The sequence below is a fragment of the Empidonax traillii genome, unplaced genomic scaffold (assembly GCF_003031625.1).
Source record: "Empidonax traillii isolate 1590-97213 ecotype Southwest subspecies unplaced genomic scaffold, ASM303162v1 scaffold801:size538433, whole genome shotgun sequence".
In the NCBI taxonomy this organism is placed as follows: Eukaryota; Metazoa; Chordata; class Aves; order Passeriformes; family Tyrannidae; genus Empidonax; species Empidonax traillii.
The window spans coordinates 522477-538525 of NW_020955994.1; the positions used below are offsets into that span (position 1 = coordinate 522477).

Below are 16049 nucleotides of genomic sequence, written 5' to 3' on the forward strand. Positions count from 1 at the left end.
TAAATTACAGCAGGGAGACACTAAATACAAATGTGAAGTGGAGATAATACAGGGCTTTGATGTAACCTTATTTTATTTTGGGCCTAGCACATATTGTACTACTAGTACAAATATGATTCTGGTGTACTATTCTCCCTTTCTAATAAAGATATCTTTGAGTGCTAAACTTGACTGTGAAAGAAAGAGCCTGTACTATTTATATTGAACTAACATGAAAGTACTTGAAATTCAGAACCAATTTCTACATTATTTAACTAGTTTCTACTTCCATGCAGGGTCATCCAAAAGTTTGTGAAAAGCTGAAAGCCCTTATGGTGGAATGGACTGATGAATTCAAGAATGACCCACAACTTAGTTTAATATCTGCTATGATAAAAAATCTTAAGGAGCAAGGAGTTACTTTCCCAGCTATTGGTTCACAGGTACATTAGATTTTTGTGTTTGTTCTCAAAGGGTATCACAAATTCTTTTTATGCTCAGCGCTGTATTTTAGAGTTTGTAGTCTTGGATTCTAGAATGTGCTTGGCAAACAAAATGAAAACTCTCTTCGTAAAACTTTTCCTTGAGGAGTGAAATGCTTTCACTTACCTTAGATTTTTATATTGCAGATAAATACAAATCGAAGGGGTGAACTTAATGCATTGTCAGTTTTTTGTTGGATTAATTTTTACATCTTTCACTTTTGGCTAGGCTGCTGAACAGGCAAAAGCAAGTCCAGCTCTAGTTGCCAAAGATCCTGGTACAGTAGCCAACAAAAAGGAAGAGGAGGATTTAGCTAAAGGTGAGTACATTTACTTGTTGACACGATGCATATATTTGTAAATATCAAAAAAGCAAGAACAAATGTTTTGCTTCCTTCCTCTATGTGAATAGTGTATTTATGGATTGGAATTATGATTTCTATTCCTTTATTTTCATACTTTTCTTGGAGGGTTAGAGATTAAAGGTATTCTATGGGAAAAAAAAAGATGTAAATGTTCTGATTTTTACCTTTTTTTTTTCCCCCTTACCAAAGTGAAACAAATCTTCAAAAATCTCATGTTAAGGACATGCCTCTACTGTGGGAATGTTTTATGCAAATGCTGTACTCGGATTTTCCCTCTTTCTGGGGCAAGTGAAGCACACTCGTTTGCAATCTAGACATTTGATGGAAGAAGAAAATAAATATAATGATAAAAGTTGTATGCAAAGTATTCTGGGTATACTACTTTTATTCCTTTGAATACTGCTTCTGTAGGATATCTTCAGCTTTTTATAAACATAAATGACTGTTAAATGTCTCACATCAGTCCCCGTGAACAAAACTGGGATGGTTTCTTTTGATTTACTGTTGTACTAAAGTATATTTAAAAGTCATTTAATGATCCTCTACCCATATGCGTGAAGAGTTATTCTTACAGTAGTTTGATATTTATGGTTGAGAACTGGTTTTTGAGGTCAAACTTCAGCAATATAAGGGCATCAAATGTTATGTTTTGTACCTAGGATGACTTTGGGTTTAAAGTTGCAACAGTGGCTGTTCACTATATGAGTGAAGTTCTTCCACTAGTAGCTGATGGATGTTTGGAGTTTCTCATCTTACTTTTTTTTGTTTAGCTATTGTCTAATATAACATTGATTTGTTTAAATCACCATTAGCCAATCTGTATATGTTACTAATGGTTTCTTCAACAGTCAACCTGCCGAAGTCTATTTAAATCTGTGTCTCAAAAGTTCATACTCTGCATGTTTGCTAATGTTTATTTTCTTTGGCTTTATCTCCAGTCTATCCCTTCTTAAAAATGATCAGTTTTTTTTTCCACAAACTTGGAGGGGTTTAAGATAAGTGAAACCTTTCTGCTCAGTCAAGCTATATTGAAAATGATCCAGAAATGTGAAATTATTCAAGGAATAATAGGGATTAAAAAAAAGGAATGGATAACATTTTGCTTGTCTAAGCAAAAATACTTTTGGTAGTTATGCATTAAGGAGGCACTTCTTTACTGTGAGGGTGACCAAGCACTGGCACAGGTTTTCCAGGGATGTCATGGTCTCTATCCTTAAAGATATTCAGAAGTTGTCTGGACATAGTCCTGGGCAATCAGCACTAGGTGACCCTGCTTGAACAGGGGATTAGACACAATGACCTCCAGAGGTGCCTTCCAACCTCAGCCAGTCTGTGGATTCACAGAATCAGAGGATTACAGGCTAAAGGCTCCTGTCTAACAGAGAAACACTGTGTACTGAAACAGCTGTATCCTTTTAATGTTTCAAGCAATCTGTAAAAGTTCGACATACTGTAAGAAGATGTAAAGTAAGTATGTAGATGTTTTAGATCAGTTCAAGGTTATAACAATAATATAATAATAAAAAATGGATGACTTCACTGGGTTATTCCATTTGTGCTTAAGTGCTGTTTATTCATCCTGTCCCTGTTGAAAGCCTTGGTAAATCTACAGGCAGAATTGTGCTCTTCAGTTGTAAAACATCTGGTTTTTTACTGTTATTTCTAAGAGAAAGGCAGAGGGTGATTAAAATGCAACAGGAATAGAATTATACTAAAAGTTTTCACAGAATTAAATCTTCATATCACTCAACCCATTTTTATAGGGATTTTTCATCTGAGTAACTCTTCTTTTGCAGCTATTGAACTGTCACTAAAAGAACAAAGGCAACAGCAAACAACACTTTCCAGTTTGTATCCAAGCACCTCAAACCTTTTAACAAACCACAAACATGAGGGCCGAAAGGTTCGTGCAATCTATGATTTTGAGGCTGCTGAAGACAACGAATTAACTTTTAAAGCTGGAGAACTTATAACTATCCTTGATGACAGGTAATTTATATAGAATGTCTACTAGAAGTATATTAGACTGTAAAAATGATTTGGGGATAATGATATCTTCTATGTAGAAGCATACCTTGGAATACAATTGCATGGAAACATATTAAAATATTAAATACTTTAGTTATCGACTAGATTTTTTACAAATAAATGTAACTGCATAAAACTTTTTGTGTACACACAACATATTCTCTCTGTATACACAAGTTGTATTTATGTACAAGTAATATAAAAGCCTTTTCTGTGCAATTCCTAGGAAAATTGATGTGCGTATGGGTTTTATAATGTATGGGGCTTTGTTTTGTTGATTTTTTTATCTTCAGTGATCCAAATTGGTGGAAAGGTGAAACTCACCAGGGTATAGGATTGTTTCCATCTAATTTTGTAACAGCTGATCTTTCTGCTGAGCCAGAAATGAGTAAGTAACATTGTATTTATGTATATATGTTAAATACTGCCATCACCTAAGATATATTTCTGCAGTGATTTCCTTTCCCTTATGATGGAATTCAGTTGCAAGTTAATGTGATAACTAAAGTAAAACTGAGGAGCTCTTGCTATGATCTCACAAACAACAGACATACCTTTGTGTCAGACCAAGTTGCCCAAGCTGGCTTCTGCTGAAAAATATGATGCTGTCTGTTCTGACTTTGTCAATGGCTTTCTTGAGACTCATCAGATCACTCCACTGAGACCTGGATAAATGTAGGCATTAGTAGCTTTTTTTCAGATTGCCTTTTTGCCTGGTTGCCGTGGTGCATATCCAATCATGGTAAAACTGAAGGCCCCTGGGCAGATGTGAGTCAGATTACAAGTGTTCAAATAGTTCAAGAAACCTACGTACTGTAGGTGTGTATGTGTGCATAATGGTTTTCTGTACACTGCTTATCTACTTGTATTTATTTATATAAGTCTAACCTACTCTAAGTATTTAATAAAAATATTAAACATTAGACATGGCTTTAACATCCTAGAACTGATTCCTGTAAATCTCATGGGCTTGCAAGATTAATCTCCTGTGATCTCAATTTCAGGGTGCTAAAGGTAAGAGCAGGTCAGCAGAATTACATGCTTTAGCAGTCATTTGTGATATGTTTAGACTATCTAGTAAGGGTAATGTGATAAGAGTAGCATTTGGCTTTTTTGTTTTAGCTTCCACTACAGATGAATGAGATGCTTTGCTGATATGATTTGATGGAGAAAGAATAGTGAAATTTGAGAACTTTTGATTCTGTACTTTGCTTTGTAGAAAAGAAGATCAGTTTGTCATAGGTGATTTTATCAGTTTTCTCTTAAACCTGACTCATTAGCCCTATTTCTTCCAATTGCTCTTACTTGGTCTTTTTTCCTGATGACTCATTAGTAAGTATGTTATGTGCAGGGAGACTGTAATAAAGACATTTATTTGATAAAACATGTTTCAGTTGACCTTGCATGAACTGTTCAAATGCAAAAAACCTAGGCAATATACTAGCTATATTATATTTGTCATTGTTTGTTTATTTTTATTTTAAGAAAATTAATCTGCCTGTTTATTTTGCAGTGAAAACTGAGAAGAAAACAGTGCAGTTCAGCGATGAAATTCAAGTAGAGACAATAGAACCTGAGCCTGAACCAGTATATATTGATGAAGTAAGCATGCTAAAAGTACTGTTTTTCAGCTGCTGGTACATTTGAATATGTGATATTTAACCCTTTCAAATATATGATATTTAACCCTTTCATCCTGTAGTTCAAAAACAAAAGAGAGAATGGGAAAGGAAAGTTGAAATAAAAGTTAAAATAAAAAGATATCTGCAGTATTCTCATCTCTTAAAGAGTCTTGAAGCTCTTAGAAATCTCTGAAACTGAATTTGGAAACTACATTCCATTTAGGACCCTCTTCCTGGATTGTACATCTGTTTACCTCCAAACTACAAGCTTGATGTTAAGTGACAAATTTGCTTTCAAATTTTACTTTAAGTACTTCAGGATACCTCAGAGATACTCATCTTGCCTCCTGTCTTAAATTTATTTCCAGTATAACCACCACTGTCTACCCTAAGAATCAAAGATTTCTTTCCAGCTCTGAAAAACGAATGTTTTTTTCCCCTGCCTTTTTTTTTTTCCCCTTGACACAGGTTCTGTGTCTCATTTTTGAAATGAGAAATCAGTTAGTACCTTACCAAAGTCCTATTAAACTCCCACCTCACAAACTCTTCTTCCCAAGAGATATTAGTTTGTAATCCACCAAAATAGCTTATCTCAGGCCTTCCTTGAGGTGCCTTCCAGCTTTTGTCTTCTATGAGTCCATGTTGGTTTTTTGTTTTACTGTCTTCTTTTATTTTTAAATTTGCTGTAGTATAATATTTAAGAAAGTAAGTAATTTGGCTGTTCCCTTCCTTTCCAGGATTTAGGGAGGACAAAACATGGTTTTATTTTCTACTTTGATACAACCTATATAACTCTGGCCTGATAAAGGCTATTTATTTGATAGCACTCATCTAAAAAGTCATTTAAAATCTTTTACATATAATTTTCATTAACCAATATAATTCACTCCAAGACATATTTTTCAAAGAGTTTATGCCTGTCCATTTTCTAACCTTTGGTATTTTTATTATAAGAGGGTTGCACTTTAACTGGTTAATTAAGGATGACTTATTCTGAAATCAACCATGCAATCCCTCCAAACATCATCTTAAAAAAATGGGGTATGTGTGTGTATATATATATACATATATATATATATATATATATATATATATATATAGGTAATGACATGACATACACTTAAAAATGCAGGATAGATTTTCAGTGAATCTGAAGTACTCTCTCCATGTATTGTGTCAAAACATTTCCACTAATCCCACTAGATGGTGTTATTGCATATGTAATAACAAGAATGGAAAAATAGAGGTTGCTCAGAAAATACTGTTTAGAAGGACTTTTAGGAATAAAGTATTCTGCACATTCCACTTGTTACTACTGTTCATTTTTCTTTATTGGCTTTTCCTTGTTAAAGCATCTTCACTCTTATAAAGTAGCATGTATGACTTGTATTTTCTTAGTCTAGATGCTTCCTAAGTGCCAAGAGATCAAAATGGCTGTAAACAGGTGCTTTAGTTTACTATCCTGAAAGTGCTAATTCCCTGCCCCCCAAATGTGCCCTAATTATACAACTTGTGTTCTAGGATAAAATGGACCAACTTTTACAGATGTTACAAAGTGCAGACCCATCTGATGACCAACCAGATCTCCCAGAATTGCTTCATCTTGAGGGTAAGAAAATATTGTTTTGTTTTTGTTTTCTTCTCTAGTAATTATCTAAATCAAACCAAATTGAAACTAAGCTGAAACTACTTCAGCTTCATGTGCATGCAGAAAGCATGCCTGAGCCATAATTATCTTCTCTCTTCCTTTTTTCCACATCTAAGAGACCAAATTGCAAAATGTTAACTTAAAACAAGCCCATTCCTCTCTCAAGAAAACAATTTTCTATATTCTTTTTCTTTTCAAGACCGAGAAATATTTAATTCAATCATATTCATCCATTATTTTTTTTCCTTCATAGAGTAGCACAGCATGAGTGGCAAAAGGAGTCTAAGGAAGATTCCGTGAGAGGAAGCAGAAATACTACTAAGGTTTAGAATAGACCTGTAGGTGTCCCACATGCTTTTCACTTGCATGTATATTTCTGTAGGAGTTGCATATTAACAAATACTTCATAGACTGCTACAAATTATACTAGTCTTTTAGAGTCAGATTATTCAGGCTACCTCTTCACAGCAGCATTGTAGACCATTTCACCTGGGTTGATGTATGCACCAAAATTTTTGGGAGGGAACTTGGAGAAGGAAGAAAAGAAACTTTCTGATTATGAGACAGAACATAGACTTAAATTGACAATTCAAATAGGACCAGAGTTTGCTAAAAATGGCAGGTTCTACATCTATCTAGAAGTTAATCATGGAAGTGTATAGGTTTATAAGCTTTTGGGTATGTCCCATCTTTTCACACCCATCTGGTTCATTATGCCTGTAAATGAATCCTGTTTTAGGAACTGCACATCAGTAAACTGTCTGCACATATTCTAGTTCCACTAAAGCTAAAGAGGGGTAAAAAGAAACATGACTGGTTTTATTCTTTCAAGTCCCAAATATAGCTATAGAGGCTGTTGTCTAAGAAGCAGATTGCCTGTATCTGGTCCAGGACAAAGACAAAGAAATTAAAGGTATGCTTGTCCACCAACCTCCAGATATGGCTTACATTAGGATTTCCTTGCAAATGCAATCATTAAAACAATGCTGAATTTTATACTGAACTGTGGGACTGGTCCTAGAATCTGAAAGCAATAGTGAGGTCAGATGATTTCTCCCCAGCTACCTACAGCAGCATTTGCTGTACTCCTAGAATGCCAATTCAAGATGACTTGCTCTACACTTTAATAGTCTTTGGTGAGCTACTGTTTTTAGCATAGGTTCTGGGAATTTTGTTACAGATGTGTTTTGAATCCTTGGTTCCTACCAGTGGTGGCAGATGCTGATCAACATTTGACAGAAAACCCACTTCATTTTCTTCTGCCAGCCACATGTCCAGTCACAAATTCTTTAAACTGGAGAGCTCATCCTAACACGTTCAGGAGCCCAGGGTTTGTGGTTGGCAGCAGTGCAGTCATCATGTTACCATACAGACATCTGAGCAACCCTTGTCATGCCTTTTACCACACTTTATGCTGTACATAAAATAGGCAGAACTTAGACCAGGTTTTACATCTTTTCCCAGCATTTCTGTCGATGTGTTACTGATCTGAGGTTCAAAGAAGTAGATGGGTATCTCTCATACAACTCCTCTTTCACCTGGAGTTACCTTTGAGGAACCCAGTAGTAGCGCCCTTTCATGCCTCATGGCCCAGACATTTTCAGGACCTTCTCTATTCCTAATATCCAGAACTTCCGTTTTAGCTTTCTTGTCAGTTTATTTTACATTTGATGAATTCTGTCTTTCTGTAATTAACTGTGGTTTGCTTGGCAGTTGGGTGACTCCCATGTCCTTGTGCTGAAAGGAGGCAGGGAGTGCATTTTTGTTTATTTTAATGCTTTTCTATTCTGCTTCTGGTAAGCTTTTGTGTTGGTTTTTGCATGTGTTAGTGGTTTGAAAAAGCCCTCTCCCCCAATTAGGATTCCAGTGAGAGAGAAATATGCTATTAGTGTCTTTGACGTGCAGGTGATTGAATCATTGCAATCAGTTTTCTCCTTCATTGTTTTCATAGATTGTCTTTTTGTAGTAATGTTAGTTGAGCACATGATTTGCAGTGGCAAATTTCCTTCCTTGAACAAGAGATCACCTATCATTTACTTGAACCTTTTAATGCAAATTAGTTTCAATTTTATGTTTCCTAGATGTTAAATGTGTTTTGCTTCACTTTATTTTAAAATGTACTTTTGAAATTGTACCACTAGTGAAAACTTCAGCTGTATCTCATTCTTTAATTGTTCATGACGCTCCCTCTGTTATTATAAATTTTTGGCATGCAGTTATAGTAATGAACTAAAAAAAATGGACTAGCATCTACACATTTCTGACTTGTAATTTTTTTTTTTTTGAATTGCTTTTTGACTTTGCAGTATGGAAATGTTTATTACTCTGTTATATTTTAATGTATTTCTATTCTAGCAATGTGCCACCAGATGGGACCTCTCATAGATGAAAAGTTGGAAGATATAGACAGGTAAAAAAAAGGTCATGTGTTTTGACTCAAAATTGAATCTTAGAAATACTAGTGTTATTATTTAATGATATCTTGATAATTTTTATGAATATTGGTGAAGAAAATAGGTGTATGTATTAGTAGTTTCTCCTTTGGAAAGAAGTCTGAAGGTTTTTTCCTCCTAGTCACATATTTTATAGTATTGTACCATTTGACGCTCTGGCACTTGTCAGGCATCACTTCATAGCAAGAGTATGTTGCTTCTCACACCTCATGAAATTTCTCTGTGTTGTCTGTTCTATACTGAAGTTATCTAAATTGTAGAATAAACTGTAAAATATATTTTCTAGGAAACATTCAGAACTTTCAGAGCTCAATGTTAAAGCAATGGAGGCTCTTTCTTTGTATAACAAATTGGTGAATGAGGACCCAATGTATTCCATGTACGCAAAACTACAAAACCAACAGTATTACATGCAGTCATCTGGTGTTTCTGGCTCTCAGGTATGTCTGTAACCTTTAATAGCCACTGACCTTATGAAGTGCATTCCTACTGAGCAGTATTTTCTCTCAACACAATATATAAACAAATAAAAATAAAAATGTTCGCAGGTTCTAACACTTTTAGTTTTTGTCTCTTCAGTTCCTTTTGATCAAGGAAAAAGCCTATCCTGGGCTTTGAGTTGCACATAAAATTAAAAATTCAAGCTGCCAGGGCTTTGCATAGTGGGTCAAAGAAAGTAAAGAACGAAGGGAGTTCTATTCCTGGTTAAGATTATGCCCTCCCCTATCTACCCAGAGATAGCCATCAACATGGAAATGCTGCCATGAAAGAATTACCATTTTTAACTTCAGTAATTTGAATTGGAGGAAACTAAAAGGTTTGAGAGGCTATCTTTAAATTCTGATGTTAGATATTAAATAGCAAATTTTCTTGTATTTATTTCTAATATTCCTTTATTTAACTTCCTAGGTTTATCCAGGGCAAACTCAAAGTAACGCATACTTGGTGGCAGGGAGTGCACAGATGGCCCATATTCAAGGTTACAATCTTCCTCCTGAACAGCTCCCTTCTCTCAGCCAAGGCACAGTTACTCCATCTGCCAGCTCAGTACTGCCTGGTCAGCCTGCACAGACATCTTACACAAAGTAATTTAAGTATTTTCCTATTCAAGTTTTAATCAATTGATTCATAATGGACTGCAGATAATACTTAAAGGAGACATTTTTCCTTTCCGAAGTATAACTATAAACACAGCTGAAAGATAATTTCGTGCAATTATTTCCAGTGTGTCAGGTATTCGTTAAAAATTCCTGTCAAACATCTAAATTTTCTGTTGTTTTTATCATTTGCTCCAGTTTTTCATTTTCTATATGTGAAATATGTAATTGATATAACTCTATATTTCTTTTATATCAAAAATAGAGAAAATTATATAGACATGACTTAATAGTAGTTGTAACTTTTAATATACATTTAATGATGAAGATTATCTGCTGCTCTGGCTGGCGTAGCATAATTTCTGTATATTCTACAGTTCTTTTTTTTTCAAATATCTTACTATAGAAGAATGGAGAGAATTCTGCTTATTTTGGAAAAGAAGTGAATGAGCTATGATTACTTATTAAGGTTTATGCACCTTGACCATATCAAGGATTTACAAGAGGCTTTCTACATTGGGTAGATAGCCAAAGATGCTAAGCTTTGGTTAAGCTACCTATATTGTGAAAAACTTTTGAACTGGCTTTTGGTTTAGTGGTTCTTTTTTTTTTTTTTTTTTTTTTTTTTTTTTTTTTTTTTTTTTTTTTTTTTTTTTTTTTTTTTAACTGTCTGTGTAAAGTAATTTTATTCTATTAAACTGGGAGAGACATCCATCTTGAGTCTTTAATATATTTGATAGTTACTGACCCCCAAAGTTACTTTCTAGGTATAGTAAGGCATACCTTGCTAAAGTGAGTTTCTGAATACTTCACCTGACCTGTTTTGCTATTTAAAACAGTTGGTTAGGTTTATGGAACAGTTCGGTTGGTCTTTGTTTTTTTCCGTGAACAAAATGGAAGACAGATGGCGCCATCTTGCACCTGGATCCCATGTTGCACCTTAAAATAATACAAAAATATAGATTCTAATTCTGAAAGTATAAATTCTAATTTTAAATCCATGGGAGGTGTCTTATGTGTGTTTAAATCTGAGGAGTGTGTTTGAGTTTTAGTGGGAATACTCATTGACTATAGTTTTAAATATGCAAGGTATCCTGAGTTAAGAGATTTTTGTGCGTATATATAGAACTGAAGATGCAGTAAAGTTTTGCTCTTCTGTTGGTAAATTGTTTGTAAATTTAACTTCAGTTTTTTTTTTTTTTCAGTGCAATGGTTGGTTCTGTTGCTGGAAGTACTTACTCCAACCAGGCTTCAGTGTATAGTCCACCACCTGGTACTGTTGATGTTGCTGCTTATCAGAATGCTGGAACTAATATGTCCCAGGTGCCAAACTATAACTTAGCATCTACAGCTCTGCCACAGACAGCAGGCAGTCAGCAAGCACCTCCACAACAACCACAGCCTCCACCACCTCAACAACCACAGCATAGCTACTCACAGAAGGCTCTGCTATAGGATCCAGGACTTCTGATTCCTAATCTTCTTTAACCTCTGCTAAAGGCAGTTGGCAATTCTATGAGTTTCTTCCTTTAATCTCTTAAACTTTGTTTATCCTCAGCTTAATAAGAATCTCTCTTGGTGAACAAGTTCAATTTGCACTGACTTTTTAGGATTTTTTTTTTTTAATTTTGCAGAGGAACTGATATATTTAGGAAATTTACTTCCTTTTAAAATGCCTAAAAATTGGTACAAGATTATTTATGTATGGTAAAATTGGCTAGTCTGTGAAAACATTTGCAAACTGTTGTGGCATATATGTTATGTACATATAGTGTGTGATTGCAGTAGTGCCCATTTCCTATAGCTATGGTGGTTGTGTGAATATATTTAACACAATGTTTAAAAATCATTTACTTTACTATTTTATTTTAATCATGAACTGACAAACATATTTCATAGTTTTGTGTAGTTTTAAGACAGATGTGATGTCTTTTTCCAATGCAGGAAAAGCAGTAATTCTGCATATCATGATTACAATTACGAGTTAGGGTCTATATATGAATTTACAAACTTATCTGAGTCTAGGTTTCACTACTTCTTGAACTGAACACAAGTGTATCATGACTATTAGATAGCTTATCTACCAAAGTAAACTGGTTAACTAGTAAGTGATTTGGGGGGATAACAGCAAATTATGATTCTGCTTTGGACATAGTTAATAACTTAAAACTACTATTCAGAGGCTGCTAAACATATGGGACCATGCAACAGATCAGGATCTTGCATTTTGTCATGAGACGCATGTAATTTATTTTTTCCAAGTTGTTTTTTTTACAATGAGAACCAGAACTATGTTCTATGTGTGTTGGTAGAGATTACACCAAAGAAAGACAGAGGAATTGAATTGGAAGAGAAACAATGGAGTTTTAAACTGGAACACACAACATGAATTATACTATTTTATTCGAGTCTTCTTAATTAGAACACGGAGAATTATGGACATTTAAATCACTTTGCTGAACAAACCTTCAGGGCTTCGTTTTATCTCTTGTGGCCTTGCTTAGCAATTTGTTCTGTTTACTGTTTTAACACAAACACTTCTGCCTTAAACGTCTGTTTCAATTTTCAGTTGTACCATTTTAATTTACTAGCCCTTCTATAGTATCAATAGGTTATGAAGCATCTCATTTTAATCCACGTTCAGGTTACTTTGAATTCTCTTATGCAGCAACATATATTAACCTGTTTAAACCCTTGTGTTTCTCAGTAACTGAGTCAACTGGCTCTGAAGGCGTATTTTCTTTCTGTGGCTGAGGTGCTACAAAAGAAACATGGTAATTGAAGGCAGCATTTTAGGTGTGCTTGATCTGAGTTTCTTTTACAAAGACTGTTGTTATTTTGCATTTGTATTCAGTCTAGTAATGCATCCTGGTTTTGTCTTTTCCAGCTACTCTAATTCCTCTTAAAGCAATACTAGATGGCTTCAACATCAGATCTGTGTTTTTAGTCTTGCTACTGTGTGTGGCAGAAATTGTTTGCTTTTGTGTACTATATTTTAGTGTGATGCTTCTGGAATTAAATGTTGCAACTGTACATTATACTATAAAAAGGACCTCAGTTATCCCATACACTCCTGCATCTGCTCACGGCTACCTAACATGCATTTGTTTCACTATTTTAATTGACACTGGTGTTTTGCAAGATGCTTTCAGATGACTACTTTGCATAACTTTTGATGGGGGTGGTTACAAAATATGCCCATAGCTGATTTGTTCCAGTTGGAGATGTTCTAGCCAGCTGATTGTTCTAATACTAGTATTTTCACTTTTTTTTTCTCTAGAACTCTTAAGCACCCTCACAAATTGTCATTAATTACTTCAATACTTGGTGGCATCACAAAAGCCTTTGGAATTTGAAAAGAAATACTAAAGAAAAGGATAATAATCCAAGATATTGTGTCATAGATAATTTTTTAAGGATTGAAAAGGTGATCTCTAGAAAAGACATGTAGTATAATTTAGTGTTCTTTGTATGCATTCAGTACCTTATTCCAAAATCAGATATACAGTGTGTATAGAAATGTATAATTTATATACAAAAGTGAAAATAACTTTTGATTCTCTAATTCTTAGTCCCTGATTCAAAGAGAAGCTTGAAGCATCAAGAGAGTCTGACTGACACTGACAATTGTATTCTTAGGTTTTTCCATGTTGTGCCACATGTTCCCTAACAAGGGCCTATGGAACTTGCAGAAAGGACCCGGCAAAAATACTTTTTGTTACTAATTTGTCATTGTTTTTAAAATTTTTGAAGTCTTTTCTTGACATACAGCAATGCTCATTCTTGGTTTCTCATTTGAACGCAGAAACCTTAGGTGTATCTTAAGTTTTTCTGCTTTCCAACTTGCTTATTTTCGGCATTCAGCCATGTTTATGAAAATTAAAATCACCTTTCATTTATATTCATCATGACCGAAAAAACTACTTGTTAAATTCAATGCCCCTCTAAATTCAATATAATGAAAGTTGTGAATAAAAGATGGACACTTTCTATTTTCCTTCCTGCCTTTACTGAAGTACTGCTCTAAGGTATCTCCTGTAACAGACTGGGAATTTTAGTTGTTTTTGAATCATTGTCTACACCTGGTGCAGTAGATCACTGTTTTTAGGTTCAGAGTCTTAGTGTTTTTGCTGCAACCTACATTTTCCATTTCACATGCAGTGTTCTGATTAAATTAAATTTGGAGCTATATTGCTTTATGTTGATTTTTCTCATCATGAAAGTAAATTTTGTCTTCTTGCTTGGTTGTGTCCTGTATGCTCAATACTCTAAAGTGATGCCTTCTCCTACCTTGCTAGATGCTGTCATTACATGAATTCATTCAGTCATCCTCTTGTATTCTCTCTGATAACTTAGAAATTTTATGTCAGTTCAGCTCCTCTCTATGGGTTTGGTATCATGAACCTGGAGATGCCGTTGCTGGTCCTTCTCTGCCATGATTGATTCTCAGATTCCTCATTTATGCATTGTTTTGACCAAGTTCATGTGTGTTCTACCTTACTATGGTATTGAACACAGAAATGTGGGTGAATGGGGGAAAGTACACGTACAGCTACTGTGTGGAAAAGCTTTTTAGCAATTAAATAAAGTGTCAGAAAGTTAAACTATTTGAAAGTTAAGAACCCCATGGAAATGTTTCATGTTCCAATAGAAGACCTAATTTTTGAATGCCTTGTTTCTTTACATGTATATTGTGAATGTAAGGCTAAAATGTTTTCACAATATTTTGTATAACCCTTTGTTACTTAACCCTTTCATTAAGGAATACAAAAATGCTAATTAACTTCAGAAGGCGTATTTCAGTGGCTTGGTTAGCCTGAACTGGAGCAAACTCTGGAAAGTGCCTTCTGTGCATTTCACTTCTATAAGCAAAACTTGTTTACCCCTGTGTATCATCTCAATTTATGTGGGCATAACAAAGGTGTTAAGATTTACTGTAAAACATCCCAGGAAAAACACTGAGGCAGTGTGTTGAAATTTGCTGTATTGATGTCATGGCAGTGTGTTCCAGAGTGCTCAGTTGCAGGAAAAGTCAACGTATTTGTCCACTTCTGTTTAGTAAATGGTACTGGTGTAGATGTGTATTTAATGTCATTGGCCAAAACACATATAGACAGCAGTAAAACAACAGTAAAAAGGAGCAAAATATAAGAATTACTGCAGGCTTCTCAACAGGTGTGGGGCAGCATGCTGCCCTCGTGGTACAGTTACTGTTCATGAACTTTGAGTTGGGGGAACTGAAATGGATTTGAACTTCAGAAAATTCTGCCAGGTTGAAAATGATTAGAAACAAAGGTGATAAATTTGCTCTTAATACCATGTACATATTTGCTGATTAAATCTAGGCTGCTATTATAGTTCTCTGATTTCATCTAGATGTCAGGAACATCAGATTTACACTGGAGAACTGCTTAATACCTCATTCTCCAATTTTTTTTAGTCTTTTCTCTAATATCACTTCACTCACATTTCAAAGGTATCTGTGCAGTCTTTACATACAGAGCTGGGTTTCACAGAATGAAAAAGGATATCTCTAATTAGAGCAGCTACACTGGCATTTTGAGTTACACAACTGCAGCTTCCTTTGGAGAGATGCATGCATCTATTTTGAAGAACAAGGGAGCATAATTTTTCCAGTTAAAAACTTGAAGGAGATATTTTTAAAGAAAAAGGTAGAGTAAAAGTTACAGAAACCTCCATTACTAACAGCAGGCAGAATCATTTTTTTCTCTGTTACTCAATCTTAGTAAAGCTGACCAACTCCACACTACAGCTACTCCTTTCTCATTTTTAGCTGCAATGAAGAATAGTGACTTTCATACATAGACTGTCCAACACCACAGAAATACATGGAGAAGGCCTTGACATTTGAACTTTTCCCTTCAATATGTAAAAAACACTATCTACATTTTTAAAGCCTTGTTTCTTGAATTAGGATGATTGTGTTTAAAAACATTCCATTTGCTACTATGTAAAATTGCAGATCTGAATATCCCTTTTTACGCTGCTACCTTGGCAAAAAGGTGGTAGGGGCTTTTGTTCTTCTATCCTGCATGTTCTTCTGGAATCCAAATAATTTTTGTCTTTGTCATGAAAAAGAAACCTGCTGCAGTCTGCTTTGGTTTTAATAAAGTGTACACAGTAGCAAAGTGCATTTTTGTTTGGCTTTGTTTGTTTTGATGCTGCCTTTGATGTTGGCAAATGTATATATTTAGATATACTGCACTGTTGTATAAGAATTGTTTTAGTAAATAACACTATTTGTAAAAACTGTTAATTGTTTTTGGTATGAATGCAAAATATTAAAGTTGGAGTATTTAGTTCATTATGTTGCAAAGTCAGTTTATAAATTTAATGGAAGAATAATCTGAAAAT

The 16049-nt window shown here is 34.7% G+C and overlaps 1 protein-coding gene across 1 annotated transcript in view; it reads left to right on the forward strand.

Annotated features, from left to right (window-relative positions):
- Window positions 1-15999, forward strand: part of STAM (signal transducing adaptor molecule) — a 34405-nt gene extending 18406 nt beyond the window's left edge. Inside the window, exons 5-14 of the mRNA XM_027901597.1 lie at window positions 276-422; window positions 691-781; window positions 2623-2815; window positions 3148-3242; window positions 4368-4456; window positions 5998-6085; window positions 8480-8534; window positions 8864-9017; window positions 9487-9662; window positions 10880-15999. Coding sequence (XP_027757398.1) covers window positions 276-422; window positions 691-781; window positions 2623-2815; window positions 3148-3242; window positions 4368-4456; window positions 5998-6085; window positions 8480-8534; window positions 8864-9017; window positions 9487-9662; window positions 10880-11129 — 1338 coding nt within the window. The 3' untranslated portion in view covers window positions 11130-15999. The remainder of the gene's footprint in view (window positions 1-275; window positions 423-690; window positions 782-2622; window positions 2816-3147; window positions 3243-4367; window positions 4457-5997; window positions 6086-8479; window positions 8535-8863; window positions 9018-9486; window positions 9663-10879) is intronic.
- Window positions 16000-16049: the final 50 nt, after the last annotated feature.